Source organism: Nuphar pumila, chromosome 9 (assembly GCF_984573655.1).
Source record: "Nuphar pumila chromosome 9, dmNupPumi1.hap1.1, whole genome shotgun sequence".
NCBI classification, from domain to species: domain Eukaryota; kingdom Viridiplantae; phylum Streptophyta; class Magnoliopsida; order Nymphaeales; family Nymphaeaceae; genus Nuphar; species Nuphar pumila.
In genome coordinates, this window is record NC_143257.1 from 5,178,144 (window position 1) to 5,203,903 (window position 25,760).

The 25,760-nt window shown below is 38.1% G+C and overlaps 1 protein-coding gene across 3 annotated transcripts in view; it reads right to left on the minus strand.

Moving 5' to 3' along the window:
- LOC149828281 (uncharacterized) overlaps positions 1-25,556 on the minus strand; it is a 38,109-nt gene extending 12,553 nt beyond the window's left edge. For all 3 annotated transcript variants that reach the window (XR_016434268.1, XR_016434269.1, XM_090017494.1), the window contains exons 1-7: positions 25,120-25,556; positions 23,537-23,585; positions 23,106-23,163; positions 16,653-16,747; positions 16,455-16,558; positions 15,219-15,347; positions 440-2,377 (exon numbers count right to left, since the gene is read on the minus strand). Coding sequence is in view for 1 of the 3 variants with exons in the window: in XM_090017494.1 (XP_089873620.1) it covers positions 460-2,377; positions 15,219-15,347; positions 16,455-16,558; positions 16,653-16,747; positions 23,106-23,163; positions 23,537-23,585; positions 25,120-25,262 (2,496 nt within the window). In the remaining 2 variants the exon portion in view is untranslated. The remainder of the gene's footprint in view (positions 1-439; positions 2,378-15,218; positions 15,348-16,454; positions 16,559-16,652; positions 16,748-23,105; positions 23,164-23,536; positions 23,586-25,119) is intronic.
- Between the last annotated feature and the right edge of the window lie 204 nt (positions 25,557-25,760).

Consider the following 25,760-nt stretch of genomic DNA (forward strand, 5'->3'; position numbering starts at 1 on the left):
GAACTTTTGTGTGCATAATATGCCAGCTTAGCAACATATTCTTGTCAACCATGAATATGGAAGATCGATTCTAGAATGATATATGCATCTGAAGTAGTTTCTATTGTGTTCTTGATTCTCTCCTTGTCTTCACCTATGTGTTGGCAGACTTAGCAAGCAGAAAGGCCGGTGTCAGTTTTTGTTAAGACTAGCTCACTTAATAGGAAGAAAATACTTTTTCAACTTAGATGAAGAAAGCTGGGCCATCCTTGGCAGATACAAGTCAAGAACAGGAATAAATAATGAGTTGAACAATTATATATAGACATAGAGAAACAACTTATGCTCCTGTACTAATATAGAATATTAATGAACTCAAAAGAAAAGATGTTAGCTACATTGTTACATTCCAGAATTGACCAGATTAGCAGTTTCACGTTGTCAGGTTGAAAATATGTACCTTCTGATGCTTCCACAAGATCATTTGACTTCCTCGCATATATCTTCTAGGTTTGAATTCCAGCTAGTCCCACATGGATTCGCATTGTCCATAAGGCTAATAAATCTGCCATTTCTATTATGATTTCCTTCACCCGAAATGAGCCTTTTCTCTACAGCCTTGGCAATTGCTCTCCGCTTCATTCGTGATAAATATGGTGGAGAGACAACAAAAGAACCTATACTAGAAAGGCCACCTTCGTCATCTGCATATGTACTCTTTACAGAGTATGCATTTTCATCTATTAATGTTTCTGTATGAGCAACATTTCTACTTTGACTCCTTTCATTAGGAGTCAGTATCCTCTCCTGCATGTTTTGGTTCCCAGATATATTCTCATCGCATTTTAATTCCACATGTAGATGTGGTTCCCTCTGCCTTTTTCTTAAAATAGAAGGTGTTTTTTTGAAAGTTTTGGCTGCCTCCTTCAATATAGATTCTGGGCTACGTTGAACCAAATCAACACCTTTACAAACTGAAGGAGAAATCCCATAAATGGGCGGGGCAACCATCTCGGGGCTGTAAGCCTGTTGAACACAAGTAAAGGGACTGAAATTTGTAGGCAACCCCGAACTCATTGTCTGGAAAGATTCATAGCAAGAAAAAGTGCATGGAAACTCAGCATGATGTGCAGATTCAAGAATTCTGTTGGCTTGACTGATTTCACCATTTTTTGGGCATGACAAACTACAAGATGGAATCTCAGCATGAGATGATGATCCAGGAACTCTGAAAATTAGATTTGCTTCACCACTTCTTGAGCATAACAACCTAGATAATGGAATTTCAGCAAGATTTGTTGATTCCGAAATTCTACTAGCTCCATTTGTAGCACCATTTTCAATCGGCCTGATTTCACCATTTCCCATACATGTGAAACTAGGGGTCGGGATCTCAACCTGATTGCTTGATTCAAAAATTCTTTTGGATTCACTGATTTTATTTTCTGCACATGGTAAACTGGAGGATGGAATATTAGCATGATTTGCTAATACAGAATCTCTGTTAGCTTGATTGATCTCACCATTTGGGAGGAACTTCCCTGACTTATTTCTTGAGCTTGATTTCCTGTAGCAGAGACCGAATTTAGATTTCTGAAGCCCTGGTTCAGCTAAAACAGAAAGTTGGCTTCTGTCTGTAATGCCTGCAAAGGTATCCTGGCCAAGAACTTGTGTTGCATGTTGTTCAGACTTGTAATCAGAAAATGTTGTAGTAGTAGAATGCTCCAACTTGGAATTAATTTCACTCTCTGGCCCAATTACATTTGCAGATAGATCAGCAGGTTGAACGATGGAAGCTACTGCCTGATCTACACAACAAATCTCTGTGTCTGATTTTGCTTTTAAATCTTCAGCAGCTAAAACTGGCACATCCGTGGGACCAGTATTGGTGCTTGATATAGGACCTAACAGTGGTTGTATGTCTAATTCCTCACTGGATGGTCTTGCTACATCCTTGGAACCATAATTGACACCTAAAACAGGAGATGATGAAGGTTTAATATGAAATTCCTCCAAGGCCAGAAGGACCATGTTGTTTGATCCATTATGTCTATCTAATACAGTAACAGGAGCTGTTACTGGTTTTACTTCAAAAATTTCACCCGCTGGTCTTGCTAAATCCTTAAATCCATTATGTGTACCTGACGTGAAAGCTAATGATGGTTTTACATTTAATACTTCACTGGCTGATCTCGCTGCATCCTTTGACCCATTATCTGTACCTGAATTGGAAGCTGATGGAAGTTTTAAGCTTAATTCCTCACCAGCCAGTCTTGCTACTTCCTTGGATTTATTATTGGCACCTGAAGTTGAAGCTGACAGGGGTAGCCCAGCTAGGTAAGCATCAATCTTTTTCTTCAAGGAACTGTTCCAGTGATTCTTGATTGAGTTGTCAGTCCTGGATAAGCAAGGAATGGTAATGATTAAACAAAGCAAGATGCAAAACAAACTCATGAAACAGAATATAATAATGGGATTCTTTCACTCACATGGGGGGTTCACAGGTCAAAAACATACATGCTTGTGATCAACATTTCTAATATCTCAAGGAGTTAAACCTACAAACTGTATTATGCATATTATAGAACATGACACCACCGCAAAAAACTTGTGGTCATTTCTTTAACAAATCTACTGTTACACATATTATAAAACTATAGCCGGAATATGTAATCACAGACGCATCCCCAGCAAACTACATACCTGGTTATTATTGATAAAATTGCTGATGGACTGTCGTGCTCTGTTGAAAATATAAGAAAGAACAAGGAGGAAGGAGAGAGCTTTCAGAAATCGGCAGCCAGAATTATCTTAATGGCTGCGATAATGCTTCATTAGTCTTAATAGGGTTACAATACTTTTTACATGGACAAAAGTGCCCTGTATTAGTAATACATATTACATTAGAATACAAAACCCGTGAATGGATTGTAATGAAATATGCGGAAAAGAAATGTATGTCCTACAATGGACATTCATACATAGAAATCAAAGAACAAGTCCAAAAGAGGACATACACAAAAGCCAATAATGGCTAGAAAGCATAAAATCTTATAAATGCACTAAAGGGCTTGAAGAAGCCACACATTACAAAGGGGGAGACCCCACTTATTTATAGGCAAGAGAGGAGTGAGGGAGAGTTAGAGAAAAGCAAGAGAGAGGGACCATTGGGAGTCCCAACAAGGAGTCGTTGGGCTCCCAACGGTCACAATTGTGACCGTTGGGGGCCCAACGACTCTTTGTTGGGGCCTCCAATGGCTGTGCATTAATTGCACAAAAAGAAAAATAAAAAAATAAAAAAAAGACAAAAAGAAATGGAAAAAATAGAAAAAGGTAAAAGGAAAAAAATAGAAAAAGAAAAAAGACTAAAATGCCCCTATTGGGCGAGTTTACAGAACTACCCCTTATCGGGTAGTGAATGACAAATATATTTTTATATATATATAGATATATATATATATATAAATATATTACATATATTTTAACACCCTCCCTCAAGCTTTACGGGGATACAACGAAAAGCTTGTTGAGAAGAAACATGAAGCGAGGAGCAGCAAGAGCTTTGGTGAAGAAGTCCGCCAACTGGTACTCGGATGTGACGTAGGGCAGTGTAATGGTTCCTTTTAGGTATTCATCTCGAACATAATGGCAATCCATCTCAATATGTTTAGTACGCTCATGGAAGGTGTGGTTGCTTGCAATATAGATAGCACTCTTGTTATCGCAACACATCTTCGAAGGAGTTGAGATGACGATGCCCATATCACAGAGGAGACTCCTAAGCCACACAAGCTCCATGGTTGTAGTGGCCATTGCACGATATTCCGCTTCAGTTGAGGACAATGATACTTTATGTTGCTTCTTGCATCTCCAAGAAATCATAGAGTCACCTAAGAAAACACAAAAACCAGTGGTTGAGACTCTATCATTGGGATTTCCTCCCCAATCAGCATCTGTATAGGCAATTAACTCAAGTGATGATGAAGAGGAAAGAAAAACTCCCTTAGTTATGGTGTTCTTAATATATCTGACAATCCTTAAGACTGCACTCATGTGCACAGTTGTAGGTGCATGTTGAAATTGACTGACGGAATGAACTGCATGAGCTATGTCCGGCCGAGTGATAGATAAGTATGTCAGAGACCCAATGAGTTGACGGTAGGGAGTAGGATTCTCAAGAAGTGTCCCATCTTCCAGCCTTAGCTTTGCATTGATAACCTCAGGGGTTTCTGTCTTTTTATCATCCGAAATTCCAGACTTGGCATAAATGTCAGCAGCAAGTTTCATCTGAGAGAGAATATACCCTCGGGGTGAATATGCAACTTCAATACCTAGAAAATATCTTAAGAAGCCAAGGTCAGACATGTCAAAATTTTCTTTTAAAATTTTCTTAATATCATGGATTCCTTGCTCATCACTTCCCGTGATGATCATATCATCAACATATAGTAGTAAAATAACTACAGAGGACCCTGCACTTTTCACAAATAACGCAGTGTCAGTATAACATGAACGAAAATTTAAGCTAGTCATCACATTCCTAAATTTGTCATGCCAAGCTTTTGGAGCTTGTTTTAACCCATATAGTGCCTTTTTTAGTTTAAGAACTTTGTTTTCACCAATGGATACTCCTGGTGGAGGATCCATATAGAGCTCTTCACTTAGTTCGCCATTAAGAAATGTGTTCTTAACATCCAATTGATAGATAGGCTATTTTTTAATGGATTCAACCGCAATAAGAGTCCTAACACTAGTCATTCTAGCTAGCAAAGGTTTCCTCATAGTCTATTCCGTACTCTTGAGCATATCCTATGGCTACCAACCTAGCTTTATAACGTTCTAATGACCCATCACTTTTAGTTTTAATTTTGAAGACCCATCTACATCCAATAGACTTCTTTCCAGTGGGTAATGAAGTTATTTCCCAAGTTTTAGCTTTTTCAAGGGCACTAAGTTCTAGTTTCATGGCTTCAACCCATTGAGGAATGTTTTTGGCTTCATTATAGTGTGATGGTTCATGATAAGAGTGTAATGCAATTAGACATGCCCTATATTTAGGTGTTAGGGATTCATAGGAAACAAACCTATTAGGAGGGTTGGAGATTCGGCTAGATCTCCTTAAAGAGGTTTCTTCTATGTTGGAATTTTGAGAATATTTTTCTAAGGCACTTATGGGAATTTCTTGACCACGCCTAGCATAGGTTTGAATTGACCTATTTTCAACATCATTACTTTCAATTTCATCATTACTAAGAGGAGTATCCTCTAAATCATTGGGAACATCCTCTAGGTGAGGAGTCACATCTTCTTGAGAGAGAAGATCAAATAAGAAAGCATATTCGCTTTCATCAATATCTTTATTTTTCTCAAAGCCGTTTTCATTTTCCAAAAAGGTAACATCTTTGGATACATATAGTTTGTTGCTTTTGGGATCGAAGCACCTAAAACCTTTTTTATTTTCTCCGTATCCTAAGAATACACATTCAATAGCTTTAGGAGATAATTTATCTCTTTTATGTGTAAGGACAAAACACTTACACCCAAAAATTCTTAACCTATTAAAATCGGGTGTTCTTTCAAAAAGTTTTTCATATGGAGATATATTTTGAAGGGATGAGGATATCATTCTATTTATCAAATAAGTGGAGGTTAAGGCGGCTTCGGCCCAATAGCATTTAGGAATTTCTTTGGAAATGAGAAGAGTCCTAGTGGTTTCCAAAATGTGTCTATGCTTTCTTTCGGCTAGACCGTTTTGTTGGGGAGTCCTAGGACATGACCTTTGATGACAAATTCCATTGATTTCCAAATATTCTTGAAATTCATTTGATAGATATTCTCCACCGGAATCGGATCGAAGAATGGAGATATTAGTTGAAAATTGATTTTTGACAATCATATGAAATTTTTTAAAAAAGTTAAAAACTTCGAATTTTAAGTTGAGAAAATAGATCCACACATATCGAGTGAAATCATCAATGAAAGTAACATAATATGAGTATCCTCCTTTTGATATGACCGGAGAAGGACCCCAAACATCCGAATGAATTAATTCAAAGGGTCTTTTTGACACAAATGTTCTCTTTGGAAATGGGGTGGATTTCATTTTTCCAAAAATACAACTCTTGCAAACAAAATGTTTCTCATTACAAAATTTCTTTCCAAAGGGAAAGGAGTACATTTTTTAGAAGCTTGGATGTCCAAGTCTTTGATGCCAAGTTTCTATATTTTTATCTTGGACATGATTACAAAAAGAGTTAGTGGGAAGTTTCAAATTGGTCATGTAGTAGAGTTCTCCCCTCCTATGGCCTTGCCCAATCCGCTTCCCGGACTGGAGATCCTGTATAAAGCAATCCTTGGTTGAGAAGGAGATTTCACATCCATGATCATATATTTGAGAGACAGATAAAAGATTTAAATTAAGTTGAGGTACTACTCTTACATTTGGGACAAAAAAATCTTTCGAAAAATCTAAGGTTCCAAAACTTTTAACTTGTAAAGAGGTACCATCGGCGGTGGAGACAAAAGAGTTTTTGGAGTTGCTACATACATTGGATAGTCCATTTTCGATAGGGGTCATATGAAAAGATGCTCCAGAATCAAGAATCCAAGAAGGCGTACCTGGAGGAGAAGAAGAGGCAATGGCGGCTCCCGAAGTTGACGGCGATTTGAGTAGAATTTGAAGTGCTTCGGATAGTTGAGCAAGGGAGAAGGACTCTTTCCCTTTCATTGGCTCCTCCTTTTGGGAAACTTCTTCAATAGTAGCAACTTTACCTTTTGGAGGCTCATTTATCTTTGGACAATTAGGTCTTATATGACCCGGTTCTTGACAATGATGGCAAATAGCTTTCCTATAATTGCCATTATAGTTATTTTGCCTCCCGAAGTGTGGAGGCTTATATGCTTTCATATGATTGCCGGGTCTAGACACGGCAAGAACTTCATCTCCTCCTTTAATCATGCCAAGACGCGTTTCTTCTTGGCATATTTCGGCTATGGCATCTTCCAATGGAAGTGGTTTTGATCTATGAAGGAGGGAGGACCTAACTTGCTCATATTCGGGCCTAAGCCCATGTAAAAATTGGAAAAAGTGTTCTTTCTCCATTTGTTCTCTTCTCATTTCAACATCTTCACTTGATACCCATTTGGGTTCAAGAAGGGATAGCTCATCCCATAACGGTCCAAGAGTGCTATAGTAATCTCTTACACTCATTTCACCTTGCTTAATGGTACGAATTTTTTCTTGGATAAAGAATTGACGAGCAAGGTCTTTTTGGGTATACATACCTTTCATAAAGAACCATGCTTCATTCGCTAGGCGGAATTTAGCAATGTTGGCGCAAATCTTTAGCTCCACATTGTTCATGAACCATGCAAGAATTTTTGCATGCTTACTTTCCCAATCTTCTACCTTGGATTGGTGATCTTCAATAGCCTTCATGCGAGCACTTCCTTCTAGAGCCTTTTCTTGATCACCATCAATTTTCGTAAGTTGAGGTTCCCTAATGGTTCCCATCACATATCCCCAAAGCTTTTTACCTTTGAGGTTGTTTTCCATGGCGGCGGCCCACATCATGTAGTTCGTACCATTAAGCTTGAAGGAGAGATCAATCTTTTGTTCTCCTTCCATTATATAGTCAAGAATGGAGGACAAACAAAAGAGAGAGAGAAAGCTAGACAACTAGCTATATGAATCAAGAGCACAACCAAGGCTCTGATACCATGTAACGAAATATGCGGAAAAGAAATGTATGTCCTACAATGGACATTCATACATAGAAATCAAAGAACAAGTCCAAAAGAGGACATACACAAAAGCCAATAATGGCTAGAAAGCATAAAATCTTATAAATGCACTAAAGGGCTTGAAGAAGCCACACATTACAAAGGGGGAGACCCCACTTATTTATAGGCAAGAGAGGAGTGAGGGAGAGTTAGAGAAAAGCAAGAGAGAGGGACCATTGGGAGTCCCAACAAGGAGTCGTTGGGCTCCCAACGGTCACAATTGTGACCGTTGGGGGCCCAACGACTCTTTGTTGGGGCCCCCAATGGCTGTGCATTAATTGCACAAAAAGAAAAATAAAAAAATAAAAAAAAAGACAAAAAGAAATGGAAAAAATAGAAAAAGGTAAAAGGAAAAAAATAGAAAAAGAAAAAAGACTAAAATGCCCCTATTGGGCGAGTTTACAGAACTACCCCTTATCGGGTAGTGAATGACAAATATATTTATATATATATATTACATATATTTTAACATGGATATCGATCCTTTATTAGATCCATATCCAGTCCATATTCTAATACCCTCCCTCAAGTTGTGCATGGGAGTGAACCATGTGCAACTTGTCCTTCAGATACCAGAAATGGTGACTTGTAAGACCTTTTGTGAACATATCAGCAACTTGGTCTTCTGAAGGCACATAAATTGGTTCAATCTCTTTGTATGCTATCTTTTGTCTGATGAAATGTTGGTCAATCTCAATATGCTTAGTCCGACTGTGATGAATAGGATTGAATGCAATTTGTATAGCATTTCTATTATCACACAAAAGTGTCGAATTTGAGATATCCTCTCCCATCTCTGTAAGTAGGTGCCTAATCCAGGTCACTTCTGCTGTGGTAGCTGCTATAGATCTATACTCTGCCTCTGTGCTAGATCTTGCCACAGCCTTCTATTTTCTGCTACTCCATGAGACAAGATTTCCCTCAATGAAAACACAGTATCCTGAAACAGACCTCTCATCTGGATCCCCTGCCCAGTCTGCATCTCTATAGGCCAATATGTCATGTTTTGGTGACTTCCATAAAAATTGAATATATGTGAGTCCATCACACACCGTTCCTTTTAGATAGGAAAGGATGTGTTTGACAGCATCCATCTGACCAGTCTTCGGTTCATGCATGAATTGAGATACTTGATTAACAGAATATACAATGTCTGGTCTAGTAAAAGGTACTGTAACATACCCACTAAACTGTGATACTTGATTGCATCAGGATATAACCTATATCACACGGACTCGGCTAGGGAGGCGTCGCACCTGAGTCGACATGCCCCGACATGGGTGCGGCTTCGGACACGGCCCGGACTCGGTCAACGCCGAGTCGGACTCAGTCAACGAGTCGAGGCCGAGTCCATCCTTGTTTTGGACTCGGTCAACATTGACTGAGTCCAAAATGTCCATTTTTAGGGCAAAAAACAAAAAAAAATGATCTTTTTATTATTTTTTTAAAAATATATATATATAGCATGAGTCTCAAACATAAGCCCCAGGAAAAAAAATCGGGGGGCGCTGCCCCCCTGGACCCCCGCCCGCTGACCGTATAGTGAGACCCGCGCCGAGGGAGCCCCCGGACCCCCCTTTCTGCAAGGGCAAAAGTACAATTTGCAAAGTTTGTAAAAACACTCATGCTGGTGCCAAACTTTAGAGGACAATATCCACATATATGCACACACTGGATATATTATTATATATATATTTAAAATATCTATATATATAGCCAAGTCCCCGTGTCCAAAATTTTTAAAATTGCGCAGCACCCGTGTCGCACCCGCACCCATGTGACATAGGATATAACTCACCATCATAAATACTGAGCTTTTGGTTGATAACACTGAGTGTGAGTAGAGGTTTACAATCTGTCATTTCTGCTTTAGCCAGAAGATCAAGAGTGTATTTGTGTTGAGTTAATGACATTTTTCCATCTTGTTTGTCCACCTCTACACCAAGAAAATATCTCAGTTCCCTAAGATCTTTCATTTTGACCCGCATACTCAATAAAATTTTAATTTGTTGAATGTGGTCTGGAGCATTACCAGTGATCACAATATCATCAACATATATAAGTAAGAAAACCATAGTGGTACCATTCATGTATATAAACAGAGAATGATCTATTTGAGAACGAAAGAAACTGTGCTTCTGAATCTCTAAGGAGAAGCTTTCAAACCATGACCTGGAGGTTTGCTTCAAACCATATAAAGCTCTGGTTAATTTGCATACATATCCTTTTGGGTCTCTCTCTGCATAACCTTGAGGCTACTCCATGTAGACCTTTTCTTTTAAATCCCCACGAAGGAATGCATTTTTAACATCAAGCTGACTAAGGGTCCACCCATGTTCAATTGCCAGGCCAAGTATAATGTGAATAGTTCTTATTTTCACCAGTGGGCTGAATGTCTCATCATAATCCTGACCGTATTCTTGAGTGAAACCCTTAGCAACAAGACGTGGCTTGTACCGTTCAATGCTACCATCCAGTTTATATTTAATCTTATATACCCATTTTGAACCAACAACATTTTTATCTGGAGGACGGTCAACTATCTCCCATGTTTGACACTCATGGAGTGCCTCGATCTCCTCATTCATCGCTTCAATCCATTTGTTGGATTGGATAGTTTGATAAAAACCAAGTGGTTCATCATGTTTTTCAATCTTGGATAGAAAAATCTGAAAATCCATAGAAAAGTTGTCATAACTAACCCATTTTTCAATAGGATGCCTTATCCTGCCTGATCTTCTTGGTGCTTCTTTGTTATCAGACAATGCCACGTGTTCTCCAGCAGGTACATTTGTTTGCTCTTTGGGTCTCCTGGTATAGACATTACCTTTGTATCTCAGACATTCTGTTTGTGGTGCATCATCTGAAACCGTCTCACCATGTATGCTTTCAGGGGCCAAAATAGTATGTTTGGCAGCATGTGAAATAAGTTCAGCATTGAGTCATGGATCATACCAATTAACAACTGCATCAATATGTTCACGATTGACGTCTGCTTCATTTCCCAGAAAACTATTTTCATCAAAAACAACATTTTTGAAAATTCTAATTTTCTTATTGGCAGGATCATAGCACCTGTAATCCTTGTGTTCATCTGCATAACCTACAAAATATAGTGGCCTTGTCCTAAAATTTGGTTATCATGGATTTATCAATGTGTACATAACATGTGCATCCAAAAACTCGTAAATTATCATAATCAGGATGTACACCAAATAGAACATATCTGTCCAAAGATTAATAGGCAAGTTACAACCATGCATCATATTCATTGCACTCTCCACAATATGTCTATGTTTACGTTCGGCAATTCCATTTTGATGTGGAGTGTACGGGCAAGAAACTCTACGTTGTATCTCATTATCTTAGAGAAAGTCTAAAAGTTCTTTGGAGAAATACTCACCACCTCCATCATATTGGAGAATTTGAATATTTTGGGAGAATTGAGTTTTAACGTAGGCATGAAAAAGACAGAAAATAAGAAAAACTTTTGATTTATGCTTTATAAAGAATATCCAGGTAAAACGAGAGAAACTGTCAATAAAGGATACATAATATTTGCTTCCAGAAGAGGAAGGATTGGGGGATGGGCCCCAAACAACAAAACATATTATTTCAAAAGGCATAGAAGCTCTTTTATTTATTTGATGAAAGGGAAGTACATGACTCTTGCAGACCTGACAATTGGGACACACTTTGTCCTTCAGTAATGAAGGTGAGACAGACTCTGAAAGAAAATCATTGGACACTAATTTTTCAATAAAGACTCGACTACAATGACCAAGACGGGAATGCCAAAGATCTGGCTTATTGCATTTGGATATACTGAGAATACTTTTAGAGACATGATCGGACTTTGGTTTCAGGACACTGGAGGCTGGATCTTCATTGAAAATATACATGTTTCCACGTCGCTCTCCTTTAGCGAACGTCTCCTTCGTTTGATGATCCTTAACAAAGACAAAGGTAGGAGTAAATTCCAAAGATGAATTTGTAGAATCAACAAGCTTAGAAACAGAGACAATGTTTTTATTTATATTTGGTGCATAAACAACATTAGATAAAGGAATGGATGAGGAATCAGATAAAGAAAGGACATTGCCTACGTTCGAAATAGGGTGGTGAGTCTCATCTCCCGTTACAATATTAGACTTACCAAAATATGAGGTCAAAGTAGAGAACTTACCTGTATTGCCAGTGACATGAGTTGCTGCCCCAGAGTCCACATACCATATTTCATCATCATTCTGTTTCAAGTTCAAGTCGGCCATTGCAGACAAGAGAAGATCCTTAGCATCATCACTGACCCGGAAGGTACCTGCAGTTTCTGATGTGACACCATTTCTTTAGTTTTGCATTTTGTTCCGATTTTGAGGGTTGAACCAGCAGTTAGATTTGATATGACCACGTTTGTTGCACTGGTAACATGTGGGAACACTCTTTGAAAGCCCGACAGTGAAATTTGGCGTAGGTAGCAACCCACGTCCACCCTGGATTTGTGCTCCTCTGCCTCGTCCACGCCCCCCTCTATAGAAGATATCTCCTCGTGTACGATCAGCAGTTATGCTTGTGGCAAGAACATCATGCGTAGATGATTTCTCTGTTGAAGCATCTGATATGCTTTTCAAGGACATCTCATATTGGAACAGTTTAGTACGTAATGTCAGAAATATCCACCTGCAAGGGTTCGAGATGAGGTAAAGAGAGAAGAGAGGAGTCGGCGACAATAGGGTTTTCCCTCTTTTCCTTTATTATTTATAAGAGTTGTACAGGGTATAACATTACACAAGTAGTAAAGATAAATTACAAACATGCCACCACCCACGCATCCCAAGATGGATCCTTGGAATATGGTGCGGGTCGGATCCATGATCCAAAACTAACAGCCTCCCTCAAGTTGAGTATGGTCTTTGATCATGCTCAACTTGCCTTTGAGTGCCCAAAACTGATGAGTAGATAATCCCTTGGTAAAGATGTCAGCAACTTGCATATCTGACCGAACATATACAGGTTCAATTTCTTTTTCTTCCACCTTTTGCCTAACAAAATGTTGATCGATCTCGATATGCTTCGTGCGACAATGAAGGATGGGATTGAAGGCAATATTAATAGCACTCTGATTATCGCAAAGAAGCATAGAGGACGAGATTAGTTCTTGTAATTCTTGCAGTAGATGTCTCACCCATGTAACATCGGTGTTCCTGCTGCCATTGCACGATATTCTGCTTCAGTACTAGATCGCGCCACTGTTTTTTGCTTCTTGCTACTCCATGTTACAATATTATTGTCGATAAGAATGCAATACCCCGAAACCGATCTGCGCTCGTCAGGATCACCAACCCAGTCCGCGTCTGTGTAGGTGAATAGTCGATGCCCTGACATATAAGTTGTGTCCTTGGTGTACATCAAGCCATCTCCAATCGTACCCTTTAAATACCGAAGGATCCTTTTTACTCCTTCCATATGTACATCTGTAGGAGCATGCATAAACTGTGAAGCCTGATTGACAGAGTATGCTATGTCAGGCCTAGTGAATGTTAAGTATTGTAACATCCCTACAACTCGACGATACAAAGTAGGATCATGATAAGTAGTGCCTTCTTTAGCACTTAGCTTATGATTTAGAAGGCAAGGTGTGCTAATTGGTTTACAATTCTCCATCCCTGTAGTAAGTAAAATATCAATGGTGTACTTATGTTGGCTCAATGTAATAGTCTCATGTCGACTATCAACTTTCACACCCAAAAAATATCGCAAGGGACCCAAGTCTTTCATCTTGAATTTAGCCATCAGCATAGACTTAACCCAAGATATGTGAACCTCATCACTCCCGGTAATAATGATGTCATCAACATATATAAGCACCCAAGCAATAGCTGAATCACTTTTGAATATGAACAATGAATGATCTAGAACACTTTTAGTGAACCCATGATGCTGGATCTTCCTTGCCGTTCTCAATCTTGGTGAGCATAAGTTTGGGTTCCCTTTCGATACCATCAACCAAACCCCGTAGACCCTTTTCCAATATTTTGTGTTTTATTATGGATGCCCACATCACATAGTTTGTATCATTGAGTCTCATGGGAATAGATATGACTTCTGTTTCATCCTTCAATTTTACAAGAGATAGAGAGAGAGAACAAGAGCAACAAGGAGACAAGAAAAAGCTAACAAGAAGTGAATTGAAGAGGTTTGATGGTGTGCTTCCCGAGGCAACAAACAAACGACCCAAAGCTCCACTCACGGTCCTCCTCTTGATCTTCACGTACAAGCCATAATCCAAGAGATCCAATAGCTCGGATACCATGTAATGAAACAAGAAATATAACAAGAGAGTGTCTCTTATGGGCTTACAAGAACACAAAGACCACTTATGGGTCAATCACACAAACACATACATATGGACCACTTAGGGATCAAGAACACCATAAAAAATATAGAATTTGTATAACAAATATGCTTGAACAAGCATTAGTTTACAAGAGGGGAATCACCCCTATATATACACAAAGGCTCACACTTAGAGCCATTGGACTCTCCCCAGCGGCTAGAAATAGTCATTGGGGAGGTCCCAACGACTCTAAGGGCTGATGACCATAATGCTCTCAAAAGAAAACTAATTTCCTAGTTTACAAAAAATGTAATAAAAAGGACAGTTGTACCCCTAATGAGCACAACTTATTACAAGGCTATGAAAAGACTAAAGTACCCCTATTGGGTATTTAGCTATTACAATGACAATATATATATAATGTATATACGAAAATATGCATATCTTAACAGTGAGCACCATAGGGGAATATTTGACATTTCTTGAGCATAGGAAAGAAGGGATGGGGGAGGGGGTTGTAGGAATTAGTATAAGAAATGGGTGGAAAATGCAAACTTCAAATGATGCAACTCTCAAGAGTAAACCCATTACTTCACTTTGGTGATTGATCATATGAATATAAATAAATGAATAAACAAATATAATCTTTTATATAGAGAGAGAGAGGGGGGGAAGTCTTTGGTGCAGATGTTTATATGGTATCAATGAGTTTGTAATGAGCAATATCTCATTGCTCATGCATTTTTTAGTGAATCTAACTCAACAGATGTAATCATGTAATCTACATGGTCCATTTAGTGGGGATTGGCTTTTGAATCACCAGATTCCAATGTTTGTGTAGGTTTTTCCAGAGATTCAAAAGTTGACAGCTCTATGCCATATGAATATGGCCATCCCGATGATGACTTGTATTCCATTATTAAAAAACAAGCCAAAGAAATTATTCTGATGTGACTTTCTAAAACCAATAAGAATTCAGACAGCAATCAGTGTGATCTAAACAATTCCATGCTGATGTAGTTAAGAACAAAATGCCGTCACACTACTAAAGCACAAATAGCAGCAGGCCATAACTAATTATCTACTTCATTTCCATCACTTCATGATAAAAGTCTAACAGTACCTTCCAGGGAGAACCTTTGCTATTTCAGCCCATTTGTTTCCATGCATTCTGTGGGCATGAATAAGTGATAGCTCTTCCTCCTTCGTCCATGCATCCTTCTTTATAAGAGGATTCAAATGGTTATGCCACCTAAAATATAAATGAAGCACTAGCTCAACACAAAACACAACATCTAAACTGACAAAACGCTTACAGTAATTGGATGTGAAAAACTTAGTCATGAACAATTTCAGAAAGTTTGCATACAGAACAACATAATAATCATACAATCACAAGCACAAAATGCTTCAACTTGACATACTGGAAACGGATCTAAATTTCTATTGGCTGTATACCTACATACAGTGCTTATAAAGCACCAAGGCAAGACTTAGATAAGAATTTTCTGTGTATCAATCTACCGCCACATCAGTGCCTGGTTTTCCTGGGTTCTGAGGCAGATAAGCACTCCAGACTTAGAGATGATGGCTGGATTTAGTGTACTACTTCTTAAAAGTGTCTCAAAATGGACATGGGACATGATATTATGGTCGAGTTTGGAAGCATGTCTTGTGAGATAATACAAGCATACAAAAAAATTATTCCAAAATTTTTTAGATAAATATTTGGGGTGTTACAATGATAGTAAATGCATGCAAAAATATTATCTGTGCTATTGTTAAAGATTTAAAGGCATTTCCTTTTCTTATGGCACCCATGTATTTCTAATCAGGTCATAGTCCCTTAGATATAGTACTGGTTGCTCATATCTAGACAACAATTCTGCCACACTTCCTCACTGTTAAACTGAAACAAGTTGAAAATATCCAACTTCGTCTTCATTTTGTTTGCCACCCTCACCAGCCTTCATCTCTTGGCCTTCATTGTAGCCACAATTAAATCAAACTTATATTCGAGATCCTGCACCGAATGGAAGAACTAAAAACATTTCCTCAAATACCATTGCATATCCTCTATCTTGATTCTAGGAAATTAAAATTAAAACCATCTCTTCCATAAACTATTCCATGTGGCATGTTGCAATAATACTTTAAAAAGTTTCCTCCAGAAAGCATATACAAATGGAGAAACTTATCTAAATGAACCTGCCATTCAAAAATCAAGAATGAAATACTATTCAAATGCTAATAACAATATAATGGTTGTAAAAAAGTTCAAAATTTCTAAATGAAAGAAAAAGAAGAACCTACCATAACAGTATAAATAAGAATGGGTTTAAAGGCCTAGTCACATTACCTCTCTCGGCATTGCTTTCCTATACGTCCTGGCAAGGATTTGGCTATGACAGACCACTTAGCTGGCCCAAACTTTGCAACCAGTTTGATTATGATATCATCTTCCTGTACAGAAAATGATGGAGAGGAACCCACATTAGAGATCATAATATTCAGGTATGTATCTGAACATCAAAAGATTGTATGGTTTCCGTGGAACCTCCTTAGTCCATGGTCCCTTCACTAGCTCAGGGTCAAGAACCTTCTGCCATCGATGAAGACATTGCACTTCTGTCCTCTCTGTGAAAAACTCAGCTGCATATTAACAAAATAAATACATATATCAGTGTTACGGTTAACTCATTATAGATAAGAACAGAGAGGAACATGTTTTCTTATGCCATATAAAACTGGCAACACTTGAAACATTATGCATTCACAAAGCATGGCTTGCTTTACTACTGAAACAAAAAGCAGTAAATCTTTCAGACTCCTGGAAACTGAAAAGCTCTTGGAGCTCATATCACGGATGTAAATTTCCTAAATATGCAAAAATCCTGATGCTCTACATGAAAAGATCCAAAACCCATCCATCTTTGCTATAGGGTTAAAGAAAGCAGCAGGTCAATCTTTGCCTGACTGCCTGTATAACAAGTCCAAGCTACAGTAAACCTAGTCTAGAACACTGCAGGCCCACCAATTGTATCAAAAAAGCCTGAGCCAGGTGGAATCAATCCTGCAAACCAAGCATGGATCTAGCTGGAATAGGTTTACAGATATGTCTCTTGCTGGCCTTGGAACAAATCAAAAAGAGAATTCCTCCCACTTATAGCCTTTTCCAACGTAAAAAAAAATAACAATAAAATGATGAATGAAAAGAAATATGCCAAATGAATGGGTATATTAATTTTGGAACAAAAAAAGAACCTTAGGCAATGAGCTGTAATGAGATATACGGAAAAACAAAAAGTGCTATAAGCACTTACAATGTCCACCAATGGACAAACAAAAGAGATGACACCCAAATCCACAAAGGGACAACACAACATAAAAATATAAATGTCTCTTATTGAAAAGAGAGAGAGCTCTCAAGAGTGAAGAATACAAGAGGGGTTCACCCCTATATATACAAAAGGAAGGAGAGTGAGGGGTGTCGTTATGGCCTTAAAAGAAGAGCCACAAAGGGGCCCCATAGAGTCGTTGGGAGCCCCCAATGGTCAAAAATGTGACCGTTGGGGGCTCCATCGACTCAATGGTGGGCCCCCTTATGTGGGTAAAAAATAAAATAAAAAAAGAAAAAAGAAAGTGCAAAAAATAAATCCAAAAAAGAGGAAAATAACAAGTACCCCTATCGGGAACTTGTGAAATGATGAAAATACCCCTATTGGGTATATTAGACTATATATATAAATATATATATATATATATAGATTACATGTATTTTAACACCCTGCCTCAAGTTTTACGGGGATATAACCGAAAGCTTGTTAAGGAGAAACATAAAACGAGGAGCGGCAAGGGCTTTAGTGAAGAAGTCCGCCAACTGGTACTCGGATGTGACGTAAGGTAGTGCTATGGTTCCTCTTAGGTATTCATCACGCACGTAATGGCAGTCCATCTCGATGTGCTTAGTACGCTCATGGAAGGTGTGATTGTTTGCAATATAGATTGCGCTTTTGTTGTCACAACACATCTTCGAAGGAGTAGAGATGACAATGCCCATATCACTGAGGAGACTTCTTAGCCATACAAGCTCCATGGTTGTAGTGGCCATAGCACGATATTCTGCTTCTGTTGAGGACAATGATACTTTGTGTTGCTTCTTGCATCTCTAAGAAATCATAGAGTCACATAAGAAAACACAAAAACCTGTAGTTGAGACTCTATCATTGGGATTTCCTCCCCAATCAGCATCAGTATAAGCAATTAAATCAAGTGATGAAGAAGAGAAAAGAAAAACTCCCTTAGTTATGGTGTTTTTGATGTATTTGACGATTCTTAAGACTGCACTCATATGCACAGTTGTAGGTGCATGTTGAAACTGACTGACTGAGTGCACGACATGAGCTATGTCAGGCCTAGTGATGGATAAGTAGGTCACAGACCCAACAAGTTGGCTGTAGGTAGTAGGATCCTCGAGGAGTGTTCCATCTTCCAACCTTAACTTTGCATTGATAACTTCAGGGGTTTCGGTCTTCTTATCATCGAAGATACAAGACTTTGAACAAATGTCAGCAGCAAGTTTCATCTGAGAGAGAATGTACCCCCGAGGAGAGTGTGCTACTTCAATTCCTAAAAAATATCTTAAGAAACCAAGGTCAGACATGTCAAAATTTTCTTTTAAAACTTTCTTAATATCATTAATTCCTTGCTCATCACTGGATCATATCATCAACATAAAGTAGTAGAATAACTACTGAAGGCCTTGCACTTTTAACAAACAAAGCAGTGTCAGTATAGCATGAACGAAAATTCAAACTTGTCATTACATTGCTAAATCTATCATGCCAAGTCTTTGGGGCTTGCTTTAAACCATATAATGTCTTTTTAAGTTTGAGAATTTTATTTTTACCAATACATACTCCCGGTGGAGGATCCATGTAAACCTCTTCATTTAATTCACCATTTAGGAATGCATTCTTAACATCTAATTGATAAATAGGCCATTTTTTAACTGACACAATGGCAATAAGAGTCCTAACACTAGTCATCCTAGCTACGGGTGCAAAAGTTTCTTCATAATCTATACTGTATTCTTGAGCGTATCCTTTTGCTACCAATTGAGCTTTATAGCGTTCTAATGAACCATCACTTTTAGTTTTAATTTTGAAGACTCATCTACATCCAATCGATTTCTTTCCAGTGGGTAATGAAGTTATTTCTCAAGTTTTTGCCTTTTCAAGGGCACTAAGTTCTAAGTTCATGGCTTCAACCCATTGAGGAATGTTTTTTGCTTCATTATAATGTGAAGGTTCATGAAATGAGTGTAACGCAATTAGACACGCTCTATACCTTGGAGTTAGAGACTCATAGAAAACAAACCTATTAGGAGGATTGAAGATTCAGCCGGATCTCCTTAAAGAGGTTTCTTCTATGTTGAAATCTTGAGAGTATTTTTCTAAGGCACTCATTGGAGCTTGTTGACCACGCCTAACATAGGTTTGGATGGGTCTATCACTTTCATTTTCAACATTGTTAAGAGGAATATCCTCTAGATCATTCAACAAATCATTAGAGATTTCCTCTTCTTGAGGAGTCTTATCTTCTTGAGAGAGAAGATCAAATAAGAAAGCATATTTGCTTTCGTCAATATCTTTAGTTTTTCTCAAAACCATTTTCATTTTCCAAAAAGGTTACATCTTTGAATACATAGAGTTTGTTATTTTTAAGGTCAAAGCATCTAAAACCCTTTTGATTTTCTCCATATCCTAAGAAAATACATTCAATAACTTTAGGAGATAATTTGTCTCTTTTATGTTTAAGGACAAAACATTTACACCCAAAAATTCTTAATCTATTGAAATCGGGTGTTCTTTCAAATAGTTTTCATATGGAGATGTATTTTGTAAGGATGAAGATATCATTCTATTTATCAAGTAAGTTGAGGTTAAGGCGGCTTCGACCCAAAAGCTTTTTGGAATTTCTTTGGAGATAAGAAGTGTCCTAGTGGTTTCCAAGATGTGTCTATGCTTTCTTTTGGCTAAACCATTTTGTTGAGGAGTCCTAGGACATGATCTTTGATAACAAATTTTATTTGTTTCTAAATAATTTTGAAATTCATTTGATAGATACTCTCCACCCGAATCGGATCTAAGAGTAGAGATATTACTTGAAAATTGATTTTTGACTATCATATGAAATTTCTTGAAGAAATCAAAGACTTCAAATTTTAAATTGAGAAAGTAGATCCACACATATCTAGTTTAGTCATCAATGAAAGTAACATAATAGGCGTATCCTCCTTTAGATATGACCGGAGAAGGGCCCCAAACGTTCGAATGGACTAACTCAAAAGGTCTTTTAGACACAAAAGTTCGATTTGGAAAATGAGTGGATTTCATTTTGCCAAAAATACAATTCTTGCAAACAAAATATTTCTCATTACAAAATTTTCTTCCAAAAGGAAAAGAGTGCATTTTTTAGAAACTTGGATCTCCAAGTCTTTGATGCCAAGTTTCAATATTTTTATCTTGGACATGGTTACAAAAGGAGTTAGTGGGAAGTTTCAAGTTGCTCATGTAATAGAGATCTCCCCTCATATGGCCTTGCCCAATCTGCTTCCCGGACCGGAGATCCTGTATAGAGCAATCCTTAGTTAAGAAGAAGATTTCACATCCATGATCACATATTTGAGCAACAGAGAGGAGATTTAAATTAAGTTGAGGTACCACTCTTACGTTTGGCACAAAGAAATCTTTGAAAAAATTTAAAGTTCCAAAACTTTTTACTTGTAAAGATGTACCATCGGCGGTTGAAACATAGGAGTTTTTAGAGTTATTACACAAATCAAAAAGCTCATTTTCAAGAGGGGTCATATGAAAGGAAGTTCCAGAATCAAGGATCCAAGAAGACATACCTGGAGGAGAGGAAGAAGCTATGGCGGCACCTAAGGTTGATGGTGATTTGAGTAGAATTTGTAGTGCTTTCGATAGTTGAGCAAGAGAAAAAGACTCCTTCCCTTTGATAGTTTCCTCCTTTTGAGTAGCTTCTTCAACGGAGGCAACCTTATTCTTAGGTGCTTCATTCAGCTTAGGGCAATTAGGTCTTATATGACCTGGTTCTTGGCAATGATGGCAAATGGCTTTTCTATAGTTGCCATTATAGTTATTTTGCCTCCCAAAGTGTGGAGGCTTATAGGCTTTCACATGATTGTCGGGTTTAGACACAGCCAAAACGTCATCTCCTCCTTTAATCATGCCAAGACGAGTTTCTTCTTGGCATATTTCGGCTATGGCATTTTCCAAGGGAAGAGGCTTAGATCTATGAAGAAGGGAAGATCTAACTTGTTCATATTCGAGCCTAAGCCCACGTAGAAATTGGAAAAAGTGTTCTTTTTCCATTTGTTCTCTTCTTAGTTCCACATCTACACTAGAAACCCACTTTGGTTCTAGTAAAGATAGTTTATCCCATAAGGGTCCAAGAGTGCTAAAGTAATACCTTACACTCATTTCTCCATGCTTGATAGTCCGGATTTTTTCTTGGAGGAAGAATTGACGAGCAAGGTCTTTTTGAGTAAACATACTTTTCATAAAGAACCATGCTTCATTAGCCATCAGAAATTTAGCAATGTTGGCGCAAATTTTGAGCTCCACATTGTTCATGAACCAAGCAAGAATCTTTGCATGCTTACTTTCCCAATCTTCCACTTTAGAATGGTGATCTTCAATGGCCTTCATGCGGGCATTTCCTTCAAGAGCTTTTTCTTGATCACCATCCATCTGGGTGAGTTAGAGTTGTGGTTCCGGAATGGTACCCATAACGTATCCCCAAAGCTTTTTACCCTTGAGGTTGTTCTCCATGGCGATGACCCACATCATGTAGTTGGAGCCATTAAGCTTGAAGGAGAGATCAATCTTTTGTTCCCCTTCCATTTAATCTCTCACAAGAAGACAAACTAAGAGAGATACAAAATAAACAATATATAACTACTTAACTAGCTATATTAAGAATCAAGAGCATACACAAGGCTTTGATACCATGTAATGAGATATGCGGAAAAACAAAGAGTGCTATAAGCACTTACAATGTCCACCAATGGACAAACAAAAGAGATGACACCCAAATCCACAAAGGGACAACACAACTTAAAAATATAAATGTCTCTTATTGAAAAGAGAGAGAGCTCTCAAGAGTGAAGAATACAAGAGGGGTTCACCCCTATATATACAAAAAGAAGGAGAGTGAGGGGTGGCCTTATGGCCTTAAAAGAAGAGCCACAAAGGGGGCTCCCCATGGAGTCGTTGGGAGCCCCCAAATTTGTGACCGTTGGGGGCCCCATCAACTCAATGGTGGGGCCCCTTATGTGGGTAAAAAATAAAATAAAAAAAGAAAAAAGAAAGTGCAAAAAATAAATACAAAAAATAGGAAAATAACAAGTACCCCTATCGGGTACTTGTGAAATGATGAAAATACCCCTAATGGGTATATTAGACTATATAAATATATATAGATTACATGTATTTTAACATGAGCCTGAAGTATTATTACAAAACTTCACATGATTACTACTGTTATACAAAAACTTTTGCTGCTTTTTCACATCATGTTTTTATGTCTTAAGAGTTGTCCAGATTTTTCAAGAAAGCAAATCCTTTGAAGATCTGATTTACTAAAAGGTTCATGACAATGATATTTGTGTGATACAGACAGGCATACAAACATGCATGAAAATGCATGTATGCATTTGCAAACAAGTGTGCGCACACACACACACACACAAAAAAAAAAACATGTATGCATGTACACAAATGCATACACGCACATATGATGAATGATAATGAAGGCAATTTAATTAAGTGCACATTTTGATGATTACAAGACAATCACAGTAAAGTTTATTGACATGTCATGAAGTTTGCTGTCAAGAGATCCCAGAAAATATGATGCATGAATATGAAGGTTGTAGTATACAATAAAAAATAATGTACAATCATAATCAGGAGGAGATGGAAACCTATTTTTTTCCAATTTTTTCCCTTGAAATCTCTGACAGCATGGCGCAGTGTCTCATCCTGTAGCATCCTCGGGACATTAGTAAAATAAAAAATACATTAGCAAATGATGGAATTCACGAATTTTGCTTGGAAACAACAGAAGAGCCACTAATAGAGCTGGCATAAATCATCAGTAATACCACCTTAAAGTGGAGTAATATAGTAATTTTTATTGAATCCAGTGGCATCTTCCAATTGATGACAATGTTAGCAAAATTGAGCAAAAAGAAAATTATTGTGTTACTTAAGAAAAAAATAAAAAAACTTAAGCCATGGTAGCTTATCATTTCATGTAAAAAACAAGATTATGCCCATACAGAAGTAAAAGCTATTGTCTACATAGAATTTTTTTGAGTAATAGTTACAGCATGAGACTGCAACTTTTTCTTACCTCTTGTGGTGTCCAACCACCCTTTGCTCTCCGAATTGGTCCACTCCTCCTAAATTAAAAATTCAGTAGGCATCAATAAAACAAGTTGCTCAAATAAATAGCTAACTTCTTGCGATCCAGAAAAACAAAATACATCTACCAATTGAACATATAACAAAGGCATCAACACTTCAATAAGACATTGTAAAAGAAGATGGAAGAAAAGGTGCATTACCAGAGACATCAAACTGCAAAAAATGAAATCTGACATTTAAGACCACAATGAATGTCAGACAAAAAGTGAAGAGAGCTTTGAAAAAATGGAATTCACATTATCATTAAAATGGTATCATGATTAAGGTTCCAAAACTCATTATGCATAGGAAATTCATAAGTTACATGGAGCAACCAAATTTGGCTCATTTTTCATCGTGGTGTATTACTTTAGCTGCTGATTCAGGATGGAATAGATACATTCTTCCAAAATTCTGGAAAAATAAAAAAATGACAAGAATGTCATGCAAGATGGCATACCAGGGAAAATAATCAACCAAACAATGAAAAAATTATAACAAATAACCGCAAACAAAATTAAACAGAAAATAAAATGGTTACCCATTAGATTCTACTAGAAGAGGACGTGATTTCATATTTATTATTCAAATGATATAAGGATTAGGGTTGCAAAACCCATTAGGCAGAGGATGTTCAGAAGTTAAATGCAGCACCAAATTTGGCTCATTTTTCATCGGTACAAGGCCATGTTGCATATCCGCTTTGCACATGTGGAAATTTGTTTTATTACAAACTCAAGACACGAGTTACATTCTTCCTAAAATATAAAGAACCAAAAAATGACTAGAATGTCATGTAAGACGGATAAAAAGGGAAAATAATCAATTAACCAATGAGAAACTCAAAACAAATAAGCAACAACAAAAATAAAACCAGACTGATAAAGTTGAGTTCTTTTTAGATTCTACTAGAAAAAAGACATGCAAGAAATCTCTCTGTTTTGCTCCTCTTTTTTTATTTGATTTTTCTTCCTTTTACCAAAAAAGTTAGGAGGTTAAGCCAACCTTATTGGTCATATTTCTTCATTCCTCCCAACCAGTGTCTAATCATGCCACAGTGAACATGGAATCCAACTATCATTAACATACAGAAATCCTAACCAGCTACAAAGATAAAATCATACTCACATGGCGACAGTTCTATGATGAACTCACTACTATCCCAAGTTCCCAACAACAATCAAACAAGGCATGCAACAAAAAACCCCAAAAGATATTCTGAATACCAACAAAAACCCGAACCAGCTACCATGAGCAAACCCAAAGCAATTTTAGCTACCAACCACATCGACCCAAGACTATTCAACACACAACAACCAAAGTCACACCCATACTTTCCGTGGCCGCACCCGATCACACAATCAAAATCAACTCGCATAACATCGAAACAGCACGAAATTAAGCATCTCCAAGCCATGAAAAACATCAAGAACGCAAATTAGATAGAACCAAGTAAACAACCACCATGATATTCCGCAAAACCACCAAGCCAGAAGAGCCAAAGCGCATACGAAGAAGCGAATCCCGTACCTGTGTGACGGAGATGCTGCCGCGGGGCTCGGGTAAAGATCGGAATCGGACGAGAGAGAGACCGCCACGGGCTGCTTGTTCTCCGCGCACTCGAGCTCCTTCTCCAGCGTCACCATCGCCCCTCCCAGGGAATCCTCGATCATCCCTGAACCCCCAAAGAAACTCAACCCACCTCCGAAACCCTATAAACACATCGCACCCCTCGATCGAGAACCGATCTTCAACGCCAAAACGACGCTCGATTCAGATCTTTCCCATCCCAAACTCCACGAATCCCACTTCACACGATAAGGAAAAAGGAAAGAGAAAAAAGGAAACCCCAGAAAAAACCTAAACCCAGAGGTAGAGAGAAAGAGAATTCCCACCGTCGGGGGATCTCGGGAAATTTGGCGGGAGACGAAGGAAACCCTAAGAGAGAGAGAGAGAGAGAGAGAGGGAGGGAGAGAGCCGTTGTGGGGGTGACATGAATGAGAGGAAACGTTCATTTAGCTAATGGCGTCGTTAGGAGCCGTTTTGCCGCGCCCTCGGGATGGAGCGGAGCGGGATCTTAACGGCTAGTGACGGTCGCCGTTAGTGGGAAAGTTTGAACTCAGACGGCACTCTGTCGTGAACACCCGCAGCCTCTGGGGGAGATCCTGGCC